Consider the following 18,998-nt stretch of genomic DNA (forward strand, 5'->3'; position numbering starts at 1 on the left):
CAAGTCACCTCGTGGCGCCGATGTGAAAGGCAGGAGCACCCGATAGTCATCTCGCTCTGGCGCTGTCACTATATCTCTGCTCTTTTCTATCCAGTTATCCGCACATGCTCACGACCAAAGTTCAAATTCATCCGCAAAACGACGCAAAAGTCTTTATTTTTATGGAAACTTTTAGACGAGCTCTCCAGATTCCAGATCAGACGACAAATCCTCCGTTCCTGCCACTTTGTAGATCTCAGCAGCATCTTCGTAAGTCACTTTCTCCTCTGGCATCTCCTCATCAGACACTGAACTTAGAATATCTTGAAGATCCTCCTTGGAGTCCTCATTGTCAGGAGATCGCTTTCGTTTTCTGCTCTTCACTGGCCTCACTTTAACGGATTTTTCGCTTAAGCTACTCATTGAGCTGTCATTACTGCTGGATTCGCTGTCCGAGAAGTCCTCCTCGCTTGAAATATCCTCCCTGGATCTATACTGCTTCGGCAGATTGCTGTCATCAAAGAGACTGAACTTCTTATCAATACCCAAGCCATCTAGTGGAATATCCCTCCTCTTTGACTCCATCGACGATCCCTTCTGGCGCTTCACACTCCGAGCAATCACACGCTTCTGGTGGTCAAGCTGAGGGAAGAGATCCTGGGAGTTTTCCAGCGCCTTCTTAGCCGCATTCATCTCTGCCTGCTGGATACTGTGACCTGTGGCGCACGCGAGACGTTTCTCTCGAAAGTACACTGCCACCGTGTAAACCCGTGTGTTTGTCGGTCCAATAGATTCTATGACTTTGTACACCGGGATGTCGGGCTCGCCCCCGTCCATCGACCTCAATGTGAGACAGCATTGTTGCAGCTTCGACTTGGGATCGTTCCAGTCCTGGTTCATGATGAACACATTGAGTCGTGGAAACAAGCACACATGGCAAAACGTCTGGCAGTACTCGAGCCCTTTGTCCACGTAAAGCGCACCTAGGAATGCCTCCAGCAGATCTGCCCGATCTTTGGTCTTCAGCTCCGCCTTCGGATTCGAATAGACAGCATACTGAGTCATGCCGAGATCGTCACACACCACAGCTTGAGTGCGATTATTCACCAGAGAACTCCTCAGCAGAGACAAGTGGCCTTCGTGATGCTCAGGAAAATGCCTGTACAGGTATTCCGAGCAGATGAGCTGCAGAACTGTGTCTCCGAGGAATTCCAGACGCTGATTCGATCCGAGCGTCAAGTGGGTGAATCCAATACTACGATCCGTGAAGGCTCTGGCCAAGAGGCGAATGTGGCGGAACTTTACTCCAATTGAATCTTCAAATTTCGTGAGATTCTGCAGCATTTGATACGAACCAATCCACTGACGATCGCCAAGGGGTTCCTGTTCTTGCAGCGGATGCGGAGGATTGTTTTCCCAGATCTTCTTGAGATCATCCGCCTCCAGGAACAGCGCCGAGGCAAAAACCTTATCGGCCACTTCTATTCCGCCGTCGAGAAGAAGAGCACCCATAAGAGCTTCAAAGCAATTTGCCATCGCATGTCTCAATTCCAGCTCATGGCACAGATCAGATCCATGAGCGTACAACATAAACTCCTCGAGATGTAATTTCTAGAATTGAAAAAATTAACAATAATCAGCAACTTAGCTATGGAATTAATTGCAAATTCACCTTTGCCAGAACGGCCAAGTGCTGATTTTGCACAATTGCCGCACGATATGTGGCCAAACCGCCTTCCTCGAGATCCGGGAACATGAAGAAGAGATGAATCGAGGTGAGAAATTCCACAACAGCGTCCCCAAGGAATTCCAATCGCTCATTGTGAGTAATATTACTGTCCGTCTCGTATTCTTTCCCGAATCTCGACATAATATTTATGAGGGTGTTGATTCCCCTCTTCCTGGTATTCATATAGTGGATTTTCCTGTCTCCATATTCCGGCTGACGAATGCCACAGTTCGTCAAACTATTCCTAGCATGATCGGGATTCGTGCCAAAGTTCTCCTTGTACGACGGATGTGTGAGAGCAAGTTGAAGAAGGTATCGGTTTTGGAACTTATACCCAATATTCTCCTCTAAAACATCCAGAGAGCGATGGAATCTAAGATGGCAAGTGAGCACTGGGATGAGCATCGCATGCTGAAAGAGTAATATTTACTTTAGCAGTGAAATTTTCTAGACAAATCCCACAATATTACTCACTTGAACCATATCGCACATAATCCCAGTTCTGTGAAAACTCTTGGAGCTCACAGCCACTGTGATGTTCCTCTTCATGCGTCCCAACATCCGCATTTCCTGCAACTTTGCCTCTTTTGCTTCCAGACGCCTCTTATCATCGTACGTGGGCTTCGACATGTTAGCGATTAAGTGTCTGTACTTGACGTATTCTCGCCACGCTTTCTGGTACTCAGGATTCCCAGCATAGCTCAGCTGAGGTGGCCTGATTCCAAAGTGAACGATCACTGGATGCACAACGCCGTCACTGTCGCGACATTCTGGCAAATCCGAGACGTTCCTGTCCAACTGATCCACCCTCACGGAGCAAGGCTTCATGCCCGGATTTGTCACCACCATTCCCTTGATGTCGTCCACATAATCCTGCCAGATATTCTGATTGATGTGCATCATGTCGGCCAGTGTGCGTCGGTCCACGAGCAGTCCAGAATTGTCCAGGAGATATCTCAGCACCTCACTCATGGCCAGCACCTCCTTCCCATTATCCGACAGGTCGCGAACGAAGCGCGGCAGGAAGTGGAAGAAGGGACAAATGTCCGTGGCAGTATTGTTCGGTCGTAGATTAAAGTCCACCAGCTCCAGAAGTTCAGTGAACAGAAATGCATAGAACAAATCCAACTCCCTGATGGTGAAATTCTCCGGCATCTTCTCCTCAATGTACAAAACCGTGTACTCAATGTTGAAGCGAATCACCTTGCAGGTGGGAAGCTCCCCAATCGGCACATGCGACAAGAGAGAGAATCCTTCGAAGAGAAACTCGTGCTGATCATACTTGATGATGGTAGGAGTCTTGGTGAGGAAATTTGTAGGCGGAGATATGGTAATACGATAGTGATAGAGCCTGTCAGCATTATTGCTGTTCAGTTGACACTTGGGAAAGCCATTCTCTCCTGGATAAATCCCATGGCGAATGCCACTTCGTCGGGACTTAGCTGAACATCGACAAAGTGGACCATCATTCATCTCTCCAGCTTCATTGTACCAAAGATCCGTGTGCAGTCGATAAGGATGGTTTATCTTTCTCGACAATTCCTCCATAGTGCAGTCCTCCTCAAGATCCAAATCGTCATCTGATGAGTCGGATGAGGAACATTTCTCCGATTTGTGCCTGCAGAAGCGAGTCTTTCTCTTTCTCGGTGGTGGATTGTATGGCGTCTGACTGTCCTTGATTTTCTCAGCTCTCTGAACAAGCTCCACCTCGAACAGGGAGCAGAGAGCGTCCAGTCGAGTTGTTCCCTCCACCACATTCTCAGACACCCTCTTGTAGTACACATCCGCAGGGGAGGAGCGTATCCAGTGCTCCTTTTCCTTGTCATCGGCCAACTCAGCCAGCTTCCTGGTAATATCCTCAGAAGTCTCACAATAGTTGCGTCGCCACTTGGCCAACAGCAATTCCCTCTCCGTTTCCTTCTTCTTCGGCTCAGCACGTTGGCTCTGACTGCAACTCCTGCGCTCCCTCCGGGGCTCTTCTGAGCGCCTCTCCTTGCTCTTCTCACTCCTCGAGCGCCTCTCGTGCTCCCTCGACGATGGAGATCGATGGCGAGTGTGAAAGGAACTTCTGCCGCGATGCATTCTCCGCTCAGACTCACGCTTCCTCTCCAGACTAGACGCTCTGGAACTCCTCGAGCTGCTGCCTTCCCGTGTTGAGCCGGATGAAGACGAAGGAGTTGAGTACTGCTTGGAACTCTGCAGAGATCCTTGAGCGTTCGTCGATTTAGTTTGTTCCTGTCCTCCATAGTATCCCGGCGGAGGATTTCTCATGGGAAAGCTCAAATCTTCACTTCCTCCGCCCACAGATGGTGGTGGAATGGTTCTGGGAAGCATTCGAGGATACCCAGGTGGAGGTTCACTTAGATTAGGTGGAAAATTCATCCTTTTCCCAGAGCTTTTCACACTTTTCACCACTGCAAATGAAGCTCATAGAATTGAAGAATATAACCAAAATACCGGTGTCAAAAACACGTGACATACAAATACACATTCAAAAAAGAGAGGCCAAAATAAAAATTCGTTGCGATATCTCAGAAGAGACCCGTCTTTTGCCTAATATCTCTGTGATTGATAAATTATTCAGTAGCAAAATGACTCTCCAGTGTCTGATTAGGCGAACCCACATCATTATAGCATCAACGGCTAAATACACCAGTTCGCATTTCGTCTACAGAGGAATATCTCAAGGTGAAATGGCACAGATAAGAGAAAAAAAAAGTTTAATGGATTAATTTACTCAGCAAAATTTTCACTTTCTCTCTTTTTCCCTCGTCAGTTAAAATGGAGCAAAATCTTGTGGCTGTAGAGGAGGCGAAGAGATTCGTCAAGGATTGCTTCGTGGCAGCAACAGTGAAGAGTGAAAATGCTCAGGCAATGGCAGATCTACTCATCGAGGCGGATTTTCGTGGACACTTTAGCCATGGAATGAATCGATTGGGTCAGTTGAGAATCATACGATAAATAGGAAAATTTACAACCTCTCTTTTGCAGAGATGTACATCAACGATCTGAAGGAGGGAACGACGGATGGCAATGCAGTACCAAAGATCTTAAATGAGACTCCAGCAACTGCCTGGGTTGACGGGGCTCATGGATTGGGAGTGGTTGTGGGGAACTTCTGCATGGACCTCGCCATAAAGAAGGCAAAGACAGTTGGAGTGGGATGGACTTGCGCAAAAGGTAGAAGATCATTCAAACACAAGGACGATGAATGAACTGATTAAATTTCAGGATCGAATCATTATGGGATTGCTGCGTGGTATACTCTTCGTGCCCTTAATGAGGGTCTCGTCGGGATATCCATGACCAACACTTCTCCCCTCATGAGCCCAACAAGGAGCAAAGAAGCAGCCCTGGGCACCAATCCTCTGTCTCTCGCTGCACCAGGAAGCAACGGGGACAGCTTCATACTCGACATGGCCACCACAGCAGTCGCTGTTGGGAAAATCGAGATGCAGCGGAGGAAGAATGAGCCAATTCCCAAGGGCTGGGCGCAGGATCCTTCGGGCCAGCCAACAACAGACGCCAGTGTGGCCTTCGAAACTGGCTGCTTGATGCCTTTGGGCGGGGAGGAGCTCACCTCGGGCTACAAGGGCTACGGCTTGGGAGCTCTGGTTGAGGTAATGTGCGGCATCATGAGTGGCTCCAACTACGCCTCAAACATCCGTAAGTGGACTCACGCTGGAAACGATGAGGCCGCAAATCTCGGTCAATGCTTCATCGCAGTGGATCCGAACTGCTTCGCTCCCGGATTCTCCGATCGTCTCACAGATTTGAACAGACTCTTGCGTGATTTACCACCGTCCGACCCTGAGAAACCCGTTCTCGTCGCCGGTGATCCCGAGAAGGCGCACATGGCGAAAGTCAAGAAGAGCGGTGGAATTAATTACCATGAGAATCAACTCAAAACCTGCGACAATCTCGCGAAGCGACTCAATATTGAACCCCTCCAGTTCACCAAATAAACACAGCACGCCTTATCTTTTAAATAAACTCCTCTTGTGCTCGCAAACATGACCATTTCATTCACTTCCGGCTCTTTCGCAGAGAAAATCCTTGTCCTTGGAACATCTGGAAGTCATCATGATCATCCTTAGCCTCACCATTGCCTCTGTCTGGTCTCGCACTGCGATCAAACTTGAGAAGTCCGTATGGATGATCATAGTCGGGAATTCCTCGTGTGTAAGCTTTCTTAGGCAGCACAAGATCGGAACTGTCTGCCTTCTTTTGCTTCCCATCCAGACGATTTCCCTCGCCAGAGAAGGCCACAAAGCCCTGCAACTCAGCCAAATGCTCAGCATCATCCTTCATCGGTTCATCTTCGTTCCTCTCCATCTGCGGCTCCGTATAGCCCACCGGTGGAGCAAACTCCACATTCATGTCGCACTCGATGATGGTCACAGCATTTCCCGGTCGTGTCTCCAGCACACACAACTCATAGATTCGCGAGTTGTACTTGATGGCGATCAGATCGCCTGTGGTGAGACACGCGAAATTCCTCAGAGCATTTTCGAGAACAGCTTTTGGATTGGTTATGTCCAGAAAATCCGGGCTTTGCGGCTGAAACTTTGAGAATGTCGCCACAGGCAGAGATAAGCTCTCAATCTGGATCATTTCGCCCTCTTCCAGCAACAAATTCCTCATCATCCAGTACGGCAAATACGTTTTTCCCTCATCTGCGACAAACTCAAGGACGCCAGCGTGAGTAACGCGATTCTTCTTGTTGTTGGTCAACTTGAAGAGCATAGGGTACTCAACATTCAGCCTGGTGAGCTGATCCAGGGCCGATGAAGGCATTATAACTGCAATGCGAAGAGGTTAAGTTGTGCACCACACTTCGATATACTCAAAATCCTTGTCTACTCACTCTTTCCGCCCTTCTCAACATCATGCCTCTCATTTCCGGGCAACATTGACACAGAATAGCAATTGTAGTGATTGTTGAAGGGACGATTGAGGTCCGGAAACATCATGTTTAAGCCCCCAAATTGAAACTGGTGAAAGAAGGCGACAATTGCAATATCCACTCCACTCGCAATCCCGTAAACACATTCATCTTACCATTTTCCCAATTTAGCACTTCTTCCCTCACTCAAGATGTCAAAATTTTCTACAAAATTTCAATATAAAATGCTATTTATACAATGACTTGCAGCTGGTGAAATTTTCCTCTGTCTCTCTTTGTTTTGTTGTGCGTGGATGTGTCAGAATCAGCTGATAGACGCACAGAAAACTATGAAAAGAAAAACATCGAAACATAGAGAGGAGAATGTCAGAGCAAAAGAGAGACAGCGCACACGATTAGAAAGGAGGATATAAACAGAGAGAACAACAGCCGAGTTTATGGACACCTTTTGACCATGACGAGGCTCAGTTGCGATTTCAAACTCGGTGAAAATACTTCTGAAGTGTGAAAGTGAATAAAGAGCCACGATGAAGAGAAGTTCACTTGACGAGTTCTGTGATATGCTCGATACCTATGGCGGGCGTGACAAGGTGAAAGTCCAATCAATTGAACCACTATCGAAATACCTCATAGACAATTCATGAGATATTGCTTCAGATCGGCAAACAACAATTTCTACACGCAGCTTTAATATTTTATGTCTCGTTTTCCGGAGAGAATTCTACTCAACACTCGATATGTGAAATTCCTCCTCAATTCCTTGAGTGATATATTGCCCAACTCGCCCAAACTAATCCTTCATGTGACTTCAAGTGAACAAAATATCAGCAAAACATATCTCACCGAAAGAGAGGCTCGCGTAAAAACCAGTGTGATTTTTTGCCAATCACAGATTTACGCGCCTTTTATCGCGGAAAGTAGCTGATAAAAGTGGAGGCATTAAAAATATTAAATCACATTCCTCCTCATATAATTAACCTTCAGAATCTCCTCACTCCCCGCCTTTGCTTCTCATCATTGCATCAATTATCTCACACAGGCAAATTTCCAATTAAATTAACCACCCCTCGCTAAGCCCGCTAAGCCCTTCTATTTGAAAATCAATCAAATTTGCTCAATGAATTCACAAATGTCGCTCATTTTCTTGAGAAATCTCTTCCTGCTCTAAAACCTGTTCCTCTACAAACCCGGATTCTTTTTCGATGGAGTGTTTCCAAAAGCGAAAAATGTCAACAACTCTCACTGCTTCTCTTTCAGGTAATCAGAACACTATGTTACACCACCAAGCTCGCCTGTGGCCTGTACGAGAGTGCCAATCCCGATTTCTCCAAGAAATTGGGCATCTTCAGCTCAAAAATGAGTGCCACCAGGGCCACACTGAGACTCCTGGATGACTGGCCAATGTTCCAGCACACGCTGAGATACGGCTTGGGTCACAAGGAGCCGGACAAGGCTATGGCTGTGATGGGACTACTTGCCAATATTGTCGACAACATCTACTATCCAGTGGAGAAGGTGTGCTGGCTGGCTGAGCATAGAGTCATTAGTGTAAGGAATCCCAGCAAATGGGACACGGCAAGCTCTATTTGCTGGGTGCTGTCGATTTTCCTGAACCTGCTCAGGATTCTGAGAAACGTGACACTCATGGAACAATACAGCAAAACCCTTGATAAGGCCGCCAACAATAGCAACAGGTAATCTTTCACCCACGTCACTATCAAGGCCTAACAAACATTATAAATAAATCATCGTAATCCTTGTCAACTCCATCTTTTGCAGAGAAGAGAGACGAAAATTGCTGTGGAAGCAGCAGCAGGAGCTCCTCTCGGTGGTTCGACTCAGTTTGGACCTCACGCAAGCCGTCAGCACCCTACCAAAAGGGTGGCTTTGGGGTGGGAACTTGTCAACCCTCCACATAGGCTTCATAGGCACTCTCTCGTCCTTCATTGGGCTGTACCAATATTTTGCGAAGAAGCACGGACCAGCGTAAATTGGCGACAGCTTCATACACTCGAAGAAATATCTGGCACACGCCAAAAGGGGATGAGGGGGAGTGAGAATATTCCAAACAGTATCAACACACAGGGGGAGGTCAAACACTGACGAGAGAGAAGGAGAGAGTGAGATTTTATAGATTTGTCAACTAATTATGCCTTTCAAAGTCACCAAAATCACGAGTTATGAAGACTTTTTTCCAACATGTAAACTAGAACATCGGTGAAGATTGTATAGATGAATTCGTTGAATGCTAATTCATGGCAATAAAGCATTATTTAATACTGTTAACAAGTGGAATCGTCCACCAGTCAATGGAAAGCCCTGGTGGTTGGGGGAGCTTTTTGGAGCAGGAGAAATGGAAAATTCACTCTAATGTGCGCATGTGTCCTCCATTCATATCTAGTTTCCAACTTTTTCCTTTCAGTGCAACACAATAATTCCTCCCAGTTCAGCCACACTGGAGCTTTCCTCCCTGTTTTTTTTTTAAGGAAAAGTCCTCCTTCACACAGAGGACAAACACCAGACACTGTGCATAAAGGTGTGATATTGTGTGATAAATTTGCGTGTGAAAGGCTGAAAAGAACAGAGTTGTGTGCATTGTATTCAGAACGCACGGCAAGCTATGAAGGAAAATCCACATAAATTTGGGAATTTCCCAGTGAAAACAGAGTTCATACAGTGAGGAAATATCACCAAATCCACACCAGACGATCCACAGAACAGGACAAAATGGGGTACTTGGGTGATCTTCGCGATCAATACCTCAATGGTAAGGCGACAGAGTGAAAGAAAAAAGGCTGAAGCTGAATGGTGTTGGGAAATTCCTTGGACACCTCAATTGCTCCCCCATCAAATTGTCATGAACTCATACACCCTCTATTCCACTCCCCCAACCCCTCCGCCAGTGGGTGAAAAAAAAACGCACCTGAAGGGTTGTGGTTGGGGAAAAACTGAGAAAATATGAGTGGAAACGACATCGTAAAAATTTCATGAGCACGAAATGCGACTCAATTAATATGTGTAGAATGTTTCCCTTTCCTCCCGCGCGTGTGTGCCCTCTTTTTTCCCACTGGCCCCTTTCTTTTCCCACTGCCTTTCTCCCAGATTTTTATATTTTATTCATAAACTTTGCCACAACAATGCTAATTGTTTTCTTACTCCACACTCTCTTGTAAAATCGCCAAACTAACAACAACCAAAACGACGAAGAAGTTTGGAAAATTCATCGAAACTGGCCTCTAAAGAGCCATTCTCTGTCTAAAGAGATGAAAATTAATTGCTTTTGCTGAGTTCAGAATGTTGCAAGAAGCTTAAACAATGCCATTCTCGTACACTTTCCATTCAGGAAATAAAAAATTTAACCACTCACTAGAGAAAACATGAGCCAGAAATTGAATAAAGTTCGTCTAGAATTTACCTAAATGACATTAAACATTAAAAAAGAACGTAAACGATAAGAACTGAAGGTTAATTAAATCGGTAAAAATTGTATATATCACTAATAAAGTTATCTTTCACGCTGATTCACCAGGCACAGCGATAGCCTTGCTGCTTCTGCTCGTCATCATTCTCCTGTACTTGTTCAGGAAGCAGTGTCTCAGGACTTCGCCACACAAGAGCTGGACACGGAATTTGCTCAAGACTAAGAATCTCCTGCGACGGAGTAAGTCCTAACGCATTCCTCTCCCCTTTCCCCCTTTCGGCACAGTTAACGTTGAAGTTTTCTTGAAAACAGTGAATCGCGGCCTGTATGAAGAGGGAGGAATTCAATCGGAGTCCGAAGAAGCCATTCTCACGCGATTCATCCCAGTTCCTGGTGAGCAGCCGCCTAAGTACGCCCAAGTATCGCCCACAAGTGTCTCCAATGTGATGTACCAGGAGGCGTTGCGCGGCAATGTCCCTCTGCATTCCGTGATTATCACGGGGAAGGATCCCCTCGAAGTGGCAGAACGCGGTCGCGTGGGCGTGGCGAGCAGCGAGTGTAGCTCCAACAGTTCAGCGGACACACTGCCAGAGAACAGTGTGGTGTACTTGTCGGAGGAGCGCCGGGAATTGAATCCTTCGGACGTGCCTTTCACGCGGGAGTTTCAGCAGCAGCGTGACCGCGAGCGTCGGCGACACCGTCGGCACTCTGAGGGCTCGGAGAGGCGCTCCTCCAAGTCCCATCGCTACAAGAAACGCCTGCAGGACATCACGGACGTGGACGAGATCTCCAGCGCCGATCCACCGTCGTACCTCTTCGTGTCCCCATCACGTGAGCAACTGCTTGAGGAGACGATGTCGCAGTGCAACGAATCCCTCAAGTCACCCTCCTCAGTTGCTGACACCAGCAAACTCGAACCCACCGATAAGTTCTGTCCGATCGCCAATTCCAGCTATGGCAGTGTAGAGATTGCCCTGCTGTACGATGCGCCCATGAGGAAGATGACCGTTCACGTGCTACAGGCACGAGATATCCCACTAAGAGGTGCCGGCCAAGTCACCTACACGCAGATCCGACTGCTCATCCTGCCCAGCAAAAAACAGAAGCACAAGACCAAGATCCGCACAGGCGAGAATCCCCAGTTCATGGAGAGCTTCCTCCTGCATCGCGTCAATCCCGAGGAGGTGAACTCAATGGGCCTCCGAATTCGGGTGTACAGCTGTGCCCGCATGAGGCGGGAGCATCTCATTGGGGAGTCCATTGTCAAGTTCAGCTCCATCGATCTCGAATACGAGGCCAACATGTGGCTCACGCTGGAGCCCAAGACGCGAGTCAACTTGTCTGGGAGCAACAGTGACCTAATCTCACTAGCCCGAAGCGATAGCATCAGCTCCACGGCGTCTGTTAAGCACGGCGGAGTGCCCGAGCTGCTGCTGGGACTGGCCTACAATGGAACCACGGGCAGATTGACGACGGAGATAATCAAGGGCATCCACTTCCGCCAGATGCTGGTGAACAAGACGTTGGACACGTACGTGAAACTGTGCCTGGTGAATAGTATCGGCCAGGAGATGAGCCGCGCCAAGTCCTCAATCAGGCGTGCCCAGCTGAATCCTCTCTTCAAGGAGACCTTCACCTTCCAGATCGCCCTGTTCCAGCTCAACGACGTCACTCTCATGGTCTCTGTGTACTCGAAGCGCAACATGAAGCGAAATGAGATGATCGGCTGGTTTAGCCTGGGACTAAACTCCTCTGGGCCGGACGAGATGAACCATTGGAACGACATGCGAGAGAGCGCCAATGGGGAGCTCGTCATTCGCTGGCACGTCCTGCTCCAGAACTAAGAGTGCCCCCATTGAAATTTGTAGGTTTAAGGAAAAACACTTTCTCAACTCACACGATTTTGGGACAAGATTTGCGAGTGGGCAGAGGCGATTTCAGTCAATCAACATAAGGATTATTCCCAAGGAAAAACTCACCGATTCAAAATGGCAGACAAGAATATTCCCAACTTCACTAAAACTCTCTAAAATCCATAAGCAAATGGTATTCTAGATAGAAATCTTCTAGTGAAGATTGAAAACAAAGTATTATTTTTAAAGTCTGTACTCTTTCCTCACTGATTTACGTTGAGTTTCATTGGAATAATCAGATCTTTCAAATAGCATTACTAATTTATCCACTTCCGAAACTTCGCAATTTGCCAATTTTCCCTATTTGCGCCGCATGGAAAGCATCGCGAATCGGAAAAGATCAACAGTTCGTTCCAGTGGAAGATAATATGAATTTTTGAACTGTTCGTTGATGTAAAAATCGCTGAAAAACCTCCACTCCAAAATCTCTTTGACTTTATATAGAAATTTTTATAGAAAATTGTCTCCTCGGGGAGTTTTGGTCAATTTTCTGCGTTCTCACAACACGAAAATGCAAAAATCAACTTTTGACCACCTTTTCGCGACACTGAAAAGGTGGAAAACCCAGGAATTTCAGAGAAAATCAATTTGATGACGTTGGAAGGCGAAACATGAATTTTATTGAACATAAAAATAGTAAATTTCTGGATTATATAATGAAAAGTGAAGAAATCTCATATCCTCGTTCCAATTCGGCAAGATTAACAATTATTGAATTACGTCTATTTTCTATTCTCACTTTCGAAAAGAGAAAAATTTCTCTCCCATTGATAGTAGTTGATAATGGAAAAAGAGTAAAATGTGCAAGATTACTCAAAATAATGTAATTGAAGAGATTTAAAAGTAAAATATTTGTAAATTACTTTATCGGCATTTTTCTATACTCTCACATTTTGTTGTTCACCTCAAAAATTTCCTTTACATTCAAAACACTTTTCCTTTTCTGTACATTTCTCTACAGTGACTTTTCCTACGGAGAAATACAATTTCTTCTGAATCCTGTTCATCTCAGCAATTTGTTCTCTGTACGCACGATTCTTTCTTTCTTTCTCTCTCTCTCTTAAAACTAAATAACTTCCATTTTTATTGCAAAGAAATTCCTCAATAAAATGGCGAAAACGAATAATAAAGAAAAAAACAGACTCTTCTTAACTCTACTCCACCCACTAATCCATAAATCGCTCCTCAATTAATCGCCTTATACAATGTAATAACTGAGCTGGAAAAGCACACAATAATACTTGACATTTCGTAGCCCAGAGAAAACCTCAATCTCAATATGGCCAAGTTTTGCCCTGCAAAATTCTCCATTGAGCACTTAATTAAAAAGGTTAAATATTTTAAACATTCTGACTATATATGAACCTATATAGTATCATATTTCCCAATTTTATATGCAAAAAGAAATCATGGGCTGTGATTTAATAAAAGGTGGCAGAAATTCAGTTTCTGGACATGATCTCAAAGACTTGAGAAACTCTAACTTGGAAGTACACAAAATCAGGAGCGCGTCTAGCGCTGAAATCCCGAATAAACGCTGCCTGAGCACGGCGGCCCAATGCCAACCAGAGTCTGTGACTTGGAATTGCGACTCATGGGCTTGTGGTTGTAATAGAGCGGCACCAGGAAGTGCCTCTGTTGCCAGCACGTGCGGCAATAGTACTTGAAGCATTGGATCTCACGGCAGAAGTACGGGCCCTGTTGTATGTTGCACGACGAGCACAGGTTGTCCTCAAGATACGGGTCAATTTGTATCTTCTTCTTGAACTTGGGCGTCTTGATCTCCACAAAGGCCGCCCTCACAGCCTTCACGTAGGATTGAGCGTTGTCAAACGTCACTCTTCCTGCGCCCATCGGATACTTGTGCTTGTCCGTGTCAATCGCCGCATAAATCACACCACCGAACAGCACGTCAATGATCTCCGCGAGACCCTCAGCCGTCAGCTTCCCGTGCAGAGCTCCCACGAACACAGTCATCTTCGGATCAAGCGTCAACGTTGTGCGCTTGATATACAGAGAGTCCGAGACGATCCACGGAATCACCTCCACTTCCTTGCCTTTCGGCAGCAAACGGTAGAAGTACTTCCGCTCGCCAGCATCCTCGTGCACTTGACAAATGCTCAGCAACTCCTTCACCTGCTCTTCGCGCTCGAAAATCAGGTAAGCGCAGCCGCGCGGACGCGATGTACGGTTCTCTTTGCCTGGCCACTCGATTCGCACTGAGCCAAGCTGACTAAACATCTCCATGAGACAACCCTCTGTGGTTTCCCATGGGATTCCACCCACAAACACCTTCGTCGAGTACGTGATGCTGTCGTGATTGCGTGTTGGCAGAGAGCCATGCCAAGTGAATGAATTCTCCGTTGCGGCGTGAGATTGGCGATGGTTCTTTGCCATGTAATCAAGCAGATGATCACTGCTCGCGCTGTGATTCTGGACCATCTGGAGGTTTTTCAACTGCAATGAAATTCAATGATTCAAAAACGTCTTATTTGAAAGCTACAAGACTCTCTTACCTGATTGGCATAGAGCAAATTCAAGTGAGTCACAGGATCAATGCCGCTCTGCTGCAGCTGCAGGAGCATGTTCAGAGGATTCTGGGCCTCTGAGTTGCGAAGAATGGCCATCTGTTGATTCCTCACGTTCATCAAATTCACGATCTCGAGGAGATTCTCGAGTGTGGGAACTGGACTGTCGCTCACTGGAGAATTGGCGCCACTGCTCGTGCTGGACGAGAAATTCTCCTGCGAGTGACTGAAATTGTGCGGAAAGTTGAACGGGTTCTTGGGCAGCGCTTTAGGTGATGGTGGCGTGTCCAGACTCAGAGAGCTTCTCTGGAGAGCATCCGAGCCCTTGAACAGATGTCCAAGCTGCAGAGGATCGAAGTCCAGGGTGGGCTGGAGGCTCGTGGGCGTGACGGGAAGGGAGTTGGTCGCTATTGGTGGCTCCAGGAAAGCACTGCCGAAGGACTGCAAGTGCCTACGGTTGTAATACGACGCATCCGGAAGAGACTGGGCATCTGCAGCAACGCGAAAAGTCATAAATAATTTACCACGAAAGATAAGATACCAAACTCACCTTCAGCGCCCGTTGAATAGCTCGAATTCATAAGATCATGCTCGAACAGAGAGTTAATCGATGTCTTCAGCATGTTGTCTGATCCGGAGAGGCTGTGGCTCAGATTCTCATTTAGAAAATCATACGAGTTCCACTGAAAATAAAAAGAACCGTAATAAATTTCTAACACGTGAGCCAACTTTTAACCATGAAAATGTGGGGGTTTTGGACAATTTTCTTACAGATTCTCGAGTTCAATAATTAAAAGACTATGTGATTTGTGTCATCAATGGGAAAACTCTGTGAAAATTATAGAATCTCCCGAGAAAACTTCACAAATTGCCACCACTCAAAATGGCTTCCGGAAGTGAAGTGAACATCAAAAAACGTGCCAAATCCACAATTTTTCATAGTCAAAAACACGAATTGGGAAATAAAATATTATTAAGACGTGGAAAAAGCAAGTGGAAAGCAGAAAATGGGAGAGGAAGAGGCTTAAAAATTAGACTTACCTGCTGAATTGACGCCATTCGAACGATGCGAGCTTTGCGCGTCTCTTTTCAGCCGATATCTCCAATTTCCTCGCGATCTCTGTGGCCAAAACGCAAACGCACTTCTTGGGAAAGTACAAAATCACAAAACCTCACCGGCCTGCACTAGGAAAATTGGTTTCGCCCTTGTGAAAAATTGCACTTCTGATGTTTCACAGCCTCCTTGATCGACTGCTTCACGGAGTTGATCAAAATGGAAAACGGGAAAGCGAACCGAAAGAACTGGAAGCTGGAAACTTGGAAATTGAGGGAGATGGATGATATCACGCCATCTGGTAGCAAATAGCACCGAGGGGTTGTTCAATTTACGAAGGAATCTTAATGGTGAAAACACATCATTGTGCTGCGAACCATTGCTTGCAATGTCTCTCTTTCTTCGCCATGCGTTTCGTGTATTTTCCTTACAACCCTTCGAAACTTGCAGAAACCATGGAAGCCATGGAATATATAGCCTAGACAGACTTAATCCCGTCCACCATGATTTTTCCTGCGATTAATCCCTAAGCGGCCAGGAGCTTTCGAAAGCTTCAGCTTCTGGCTAGACCCAGGGAATTAATCGAGACTTGGTGGACGGGATTCAGTGTGTATTGGTGCAACTTTTAACACCACTCACGATGCCATTAGTAAGCCTAAGTAGGGTCTGGTCAGACTTCGACTAGGATAAGAAAGATTTACAAAAGCAATGAGAAAAGAAACACGCGAAAATATAAATAAATTTTCATGTAGACGCAATTTTTATTCGCGCTGCTATCCTTGTCCATTTATTTCACTACTCGTTGAACTCTCGCAAGGACACTCGTCTACCTTCCATTTTGATGAATAGCAGTCGTCTCAGGTGCGCTCTTGGGGACATCAGGAACCTGAAAAGATATTAAAATTAATTCTCTTTCCCTTCTTCTCCAATAACACCAACTCACATCATCTGTATTCACTACTATTCCGGATACAGAATTGACGTCCTCAGTAGGCATCGCTGGAGCACTAGCGGACACCTCGTGGTTCCCATTCTTTGCATTCACACCATTCTCCTCTTGAGTGCAGTTCTCCTCGTGTTCCTCACTCCTTGGCGGACTCAATCGCTCAGTCTTAATCCGAATGGGGCAACTCATGGGCGTCCTGAAGTCACTCTGCTCAATACTCCTCACTCCTGTGATCACAGGCACAGAATCCTGCTGTGCATGACTATCATTCGGCTCCTTACCCTTTTGGCTTTCTGCCTCTCGCTGCGATTTCTCCTGCTTGATCTTCTTGATCAGCGCAGAGGGAATCTTGAACAGGTGCTTCTTAACCACCTTCTGGGCAGAAGCAACGGGATTCGGTAGGTGCTTGTCATATGCAGGATCGATGGGTTCTGGCTTCACGAACACATCTTTCTCCTGTTTTATCCTAACGCCCTTGGGCAGTGTTGGCAGCTCCTTGCGCTTCTCTTGCGCCACTTCCTCGTACAGACCTGACACAGGATGCCCATCAGTCGGCTCGAGCCTCTCCTTCTTGATATTCGCAGCAGTAATTCTCACCATTGCTTCATAGCCAGTGTCCAGAGGCTCCGGCTTCACTCTAACAGCTGATTTCGCTGGCGTCACCCTCTCGAGCACCTTTTGTATCCCTATCTTAGCTATTGGCGGAGTCGACTCTGTCGTGTCCTTTGGTTCTTGCTTAATCTTTCGGAGGATCGCCGCGTAGGGGTTCTTCAACGTCTTCTTCTTGTCCACCGACGGTGGCTGAATGTCCTCAATGGTTGTAGTGAGACTTGGCGCCTCTATATTCACCTGCGACTCCTCAATCTCCAACGTCGAGTCGGGCTCCGACTTTATCACCTTGCGCACAGGAACTGTCTCAGCTATTGCGTGCTTCTTCTTGTCGAAGATCCGAATCTTCAGCGGCTTCACCTTTCTCTCCGCCACAGGAAGATTCTCCACCTTGATATGCGGCATCTCGGCCATCTCTTCATCCTCCGGGGGCTCCGTCGCGTTGAAATTGCCCTTTCCAGTGCAGTTGAATATGTGCTTGAATAGATTCTGCTTCCGCTGAATGAATTTGTCACACTTGGGGCAGTTGGAATTGGCCTTTATGAAGCACCCATGCCAGTTGTACAGGTTGAATGTGGCGAAATCCTGGTTGCACATGGTGCATTTTGTATTTGGAACTGTGTTGCTGAACTCGATGTTCCCTGAGCAGCTCTTCGCGCTGTGCACAGTGTAGGCAGAGAGACGATCAAATGATCCCTGGCATTTGAAGCATCTGTACGGAATGTTGGCCTGCTTGTGCCACGACTGGTGATCCTGCAGGTCTTCGCGGGTCTCAAAAGGCACCGCACATGCACTGCAGCCAAACTCAAATGTCTTGGGCGAGTGCATAAGCAGCATGTGAGCATTACGAATCTCCTTCTCCATTGAATCCCCACAAATCGGGCACACAATCATCACCGGAGGTTTGGGAACTTTGACCGGTTTCTCCACCTTCGCTTTCTTCGCGCGCGATTTCGGCTCCATTTCCTCCTGACTAGGGCGCTTCTCGGCCACCGACGGAATGGCGAAAGACACCTTCTTCGAGACAGCCGGTTTGGTCTTCTTCTTCTCCCTGACTTGCGCTTTCTTCACCTTCTTCTTCACTGTGCTCGCGGGTTCAGAAGTTGACGGTTCTGGCTTCACAACCACCGACTTGGCGGCAGTCTTTTTCTTCTTCTTCTGCACACGACCCTGCGCCGGGACTCGCCTCTCCGCCCTCTGGATCGTCCTGGACTCTGATATAATGGGCGGTTCTAGGATGGTGTCTGAAGGCCTGTCGAAGTGATCGATGTGGTTCTGCAGCGACACAAGAGGAGACTGGAAAGAATAGTGAAAGTCAGATGAATTTGCACCCCAAATTCCTCCACATATCAAACATACCGGATGCAATGGCACAGGTGTGGGCTTGGGCATTTCCCGGGGCAGTCCCAGCAAGTCTCTGGTTTGTATTTGGGTAGCTGAACACATTTCCCGGAATTCAAAGAAGTCATTGATCTTGTCGCTGCAGAGAGTGCAAATCTTCTGAGGCATCTTGTCCCCATTTGTCACCTGAAAAAGATACAAAAAATTCGTTAAATCTCTTGGATCTTCATCCTTAAGCTTCTCCCAAATGGAAAAGTATCGAGAAATTCATGGAAAAGTACCTGAATACCACAGCAAACGCTAATTTTCGTCGCGAGAGGCACATCATCCACGCAGAAAACGTTGTCTCCTTGCAGAATCGAGATCTTTGAGGGATTATCCATGCCACACAGACGACACACATTTCGCAGGGCAGATTTAGGCTTGTTGATGATCTTCACGGTGAACCTCTCCATGTTTCACAGCTTATTCTTTCACCGCACAGCATCAATTTTTTTCACAGAACTACAAATTCGCCGACGAGATTCTTCAACCCTTCTTCTTCTTCTACTTCTTCTACGGAGTGTCAAAGT

At 46.7% G+C, this 18,998-nt stretch overlaps 7 protein-coding genes across 8 annotated transcripts; 3 read left to right on the forward strand and 4 right to left on the reverse strand.

The window, feature by feature from the left end:
• Positions 1 to 111: 111 nt before the first annotated feature.
• Positions 112 to 4,166, reverse strand: LOC132258532 (ribonuclease 3). Its single transcript, XM_059755864.1, has 3 exons — positions 2,183 to 4,166; positions 1,652 to 2,119; positions 112 to 1,590 (listed from the first exon to the last, which is right to left on the reverse strand). The coding sequence occupies exons 1-3, from the start codon at positions 4,088 to 4,090 to the stop codon at positions 172 to 174; spliced, it is 3,795 nt and encodes a 1,264-aa protein (XP_059611847.1). The 5' UTR covers positions 4,091 to 4,166; the 3' UTR covers positions 112 to 171.
• Positions 4,167 to 4,196: 30 nt separating this feature from the next.
• On the forward strand, positions 4,197 to 5,673 carry LOC132258536 (uncharacterized oxidoreductase YjmC). Its single transcript, XM_059755869.1, has 4 exons — positions 4,197 to 4,396; positions 4,485 to 4,646; positions 4,700 to 4,888; positions 4,940 to 5,673. Exons 1-4 carry the CDS (start codon positions 4,300 to 4,302, stop codon positions 5,671 to 5,673), a joined length of 1,182 nt encoding a protein of 393 aa, XP_059611852.1. The 5' UTR covers positions 4,197 to 4,299.
• Positions 5,674 to 5,685: 12 nt separating this feature from the next.
• LOC132258538 (ubiquitin fusion degradation protein 1 homolog) lies at positions 5,686 to 12,871 on the reverse strand. Its single transcript, XM_059755871.1, has 4 exons — positions 12,015 to 12,871; positions 6,770 to 6,941; positions 6,576 to 6,702; positions 5,686 to 6,510 (listed from the first exon to the last, which is right to left on the reverse strand). The coding sequence occupies exons 2-4, from the start codon at positions 6,770 to 6,772 to the stop codon at positions 5,735 to 5,737; spliced, it is 906 nt and encodes a 301-aa protein (XP_059611854.1). The 5' UTR covers positions 6,773 to 6,941; positions 12,015 to 12,871; the 3' UTR covers positions 5,686 to 5,734.
• LOC132257651 (peroxisomal membrane protein 11C) lies at positions 6,983 to 8,717 on the forward strand. Its single transcript, XM_059754640.1, has 3 exons — positions 6,983 to 7,204; positions 7,872 to 8,308; positions 8,394 to 8,717. Exons 1-3 carry the CDS (start codon positions 7,142 to 7,144, stop codon positions 8,602 to 8,604), a joined length of 711 nt encoding a protein of 236 aa, XP_059610623.1. The 5' UTR covers positions 6,983 to 7,141; the 3' UTR covers positions 8,605 to 8,717.
• LOC132258534 (synaptotagmin-16) lies at positions 9,003 to 13,086 on the forward strand. 2 transcript variants are annotated; one of them, XM_059755865.1, is made up of 3 exons: positions 9,003 to 9,381; positions 10,144 to 10,275; positions 10,333 to 13,086. In XM_059755865.1, the coding sequence occupies exons 1-3, from the start codon at positions 9,342 to 9,344 to the stop codon at positions 11,877 to 11,879; spliced, it is 1,719 nt and encodes a 572-aa protein (XP_059611848.1). In that variant the 5' UTR covers positions 9,003 to 9,341; the 3' UTR covers positions 11,880 to 13,086. The 2 variants fall into 2 exon arrangements, with proteins under 2 accessions (XP_059611848.1, XP_059611849.1); XM_059755866.1 differs by having other exon boundaries at positions 10,348 to 13,086.
• On the reverse strand, positions 12,999 to 15,755 carry LOC132258535 (cytoplasmic polyadenylation element-binding protein 1). The gene is made up of 4 exons (XM_059755867.1): positions 15,518 to 15,755; positions 15,027 to 15,159; positions 14,465 to 14,967; positions 12,999 to 14,405 (listed from the first exon to the last, which is right to left on the reverse strand). Exons 1-4 carry the CDS (start codon positions 15,533 to 15,535, stop codon positions 13,461 to 13,463), a joined length of 1,599 nt encoding a protein of 532 aa, XP_059611850.1. The 5' UTR covers positions 15,536 to 15,755; the 3' UTR covers positions 12,999 to 13,460.
• Positions 15,756 to 16,271: 516 nt separating this feature from the next.
• LOC132257386 (uncharacterized) lies at positions 16,272 to 18,944 on the reverse strand. Its single transcript, XM_059754252.1, has 4 exons — positions 18,708 to 18,944; positions 18,445 to 18,612; positions 16,474 to 18,381; positions 16,272 to 16,416 (listed from the first exon to the last, which is right to left on the reverse strand). The coding sequence occupies exons 1-4, from the start codon at positions 18,879 to 18,881 to the stop codon at positions 16,357 to 16,359; spliced, it is 2,310 nt and encodes a 769-aa protein (XP_059610235.1). The 5' UTR covers positions 18,882 to 18,944; the 3' UTR covers positions 16,272 to 16,356.
• Between the last annotated feature and the right edge of the window lie 54 nt (positions 18,945 to 18,998).

The sequence above is a fragment of the Phlebotomus argentipes genome, unplaced genomic scaffold (assembly GCF_947086385.1).
Source record: "Phlebotomus argentipes unplaced genomic scaffold, Phlebotomus argentipes genome assembly scaffold_4, whole genome shotgun sequence".
NCBI lineage: Eukaryota > Metazoa > Arthropoda > Insecta > Diptera > Psychodidae > Phlebotomus > Phlebotomus argentipes.

Coding starts and splice junctions, on each gene's coding strand:
- LOC132258532 (XM_059755864.1), bottom strand. CDS start 4,090: ATGAATTTTCCACCTAATCTAAGTGAACCTCCACCTGGGTATCCTCGA. Junction 2,120..2,182: donor TTATGTGCGATATGGTTCAA/GTGAGTAATATT, acceptor TTACTCTTTCAG/CATGCGATGCTCATCCCAGT. Junction 1,591..1,651: donor ACTTGGCCGTTCTGGCAAAG/GTGAATTTGCAA, acceptor TTTCAATTCTAG/AAATTACATCTCGAGGAGTT.
- LOC132258536 (XM_059755869.1), top strand. CDS start 4,300: ATGACTCTCCAGTGTCTGATTAGGCGAACCCACATCATTATAGCATCA. Junction 4,647..4,699: donor CCATGGAATGAATCGATTGG/GTCAGTTGAGAA, acceptor TCTCTTTTGCAG/AGATGTACATCAACGATCTG. Junction 4,889..4,939: donor GGGATGGACTTGCGCAAAAG/GTAGAAGATCAT, acceptor ATTAAATTTCAG/GATCGAATCATTATGGGATT.
- LOC132258538 (XM_059755871.1), bottom strand. Junction 6,511..6,575: donor TGTTGAGAAGGGCGGAAAGA/GTGAGTAGACAA, acceptor TTCGCATTGCAG/TTATAATGCCTTCATCGGCC.
- LOC132257651 (XM_059754640.1), top strand. CDS start 7,142: ATGAAGAGAAGTTCACTTGACGAGTTCTGTGATATGCTCGATACCTAT. Junction 7,205..7,871: donor CCTATGGCGGGCGTGACAAG/GTGAAAGTCCAA, acceptor CTTCTCTTTCAG/GTAATCAGAACACTATGTTA. Junction 8,309..8,393: donor GCCGCCAACAATAGCAACAG/GTAATCTTTCAC, acceptor CATCTTTTGCAG/AGAAGAGAGACGAAAATTGC.
- LOC132258534 (XM_059755865.1), top strand. CDS start 9,342: ATGGGGTACTTGGGTGATCTTCGCGATCAATACCTCAATG. Junction 9,382..10,143: donor TCGCGATCAATACCTCAATG/GTAAGGCGACAG, acceptor CTGATTCACCAG/GCACAGCGATAGCCTTGCTG. Junction 10,276..10,332: donor TAAGAATCTCCTGCGACGGA/GTAAGTCCTAAC, acceptor TTAACGTTGAAG/TTTTCTTGAAAACAGTGAAT.
- LOC132258535 (XM_059755867.1), bottom strand. Junction 14,968..15,026: donor CTATTCAACGGGCGCTGAAG/GTGAGTTTGGTA, acceptor GCGTTGCTGCAG/ATGCCCAGTCTCTTCCGGAT. Junction 14,406..14,464: donor ATTTGCTCTATGCCAATCAG/GTAAGAGAGTCT, acceptor ATTTCATTGCAG/TTGAAAAACCTCCAGATGGT.
- LOC132257386 (XM_059754252.1), bottom strand. CDS start 18,881: ATGGAGAGGTTCACCGTGAAGATCATCAACAAGCCTAAATCTGCCCTG. Junction 18,613..18,707: donor GCGTTTGCTGTGGTATTCAG/GTACTTTTCCAT, acceptor TATCTTTTTCAG/GTGACAAATGGGGACAAGAT. Junction 18,382..18,444: donor CACCTGTGCCATTGCATCCG/GTATGTTTGATA, acceptor TATTCTTTCCAG/TCTCCTCTTGTGTCGCTGCA.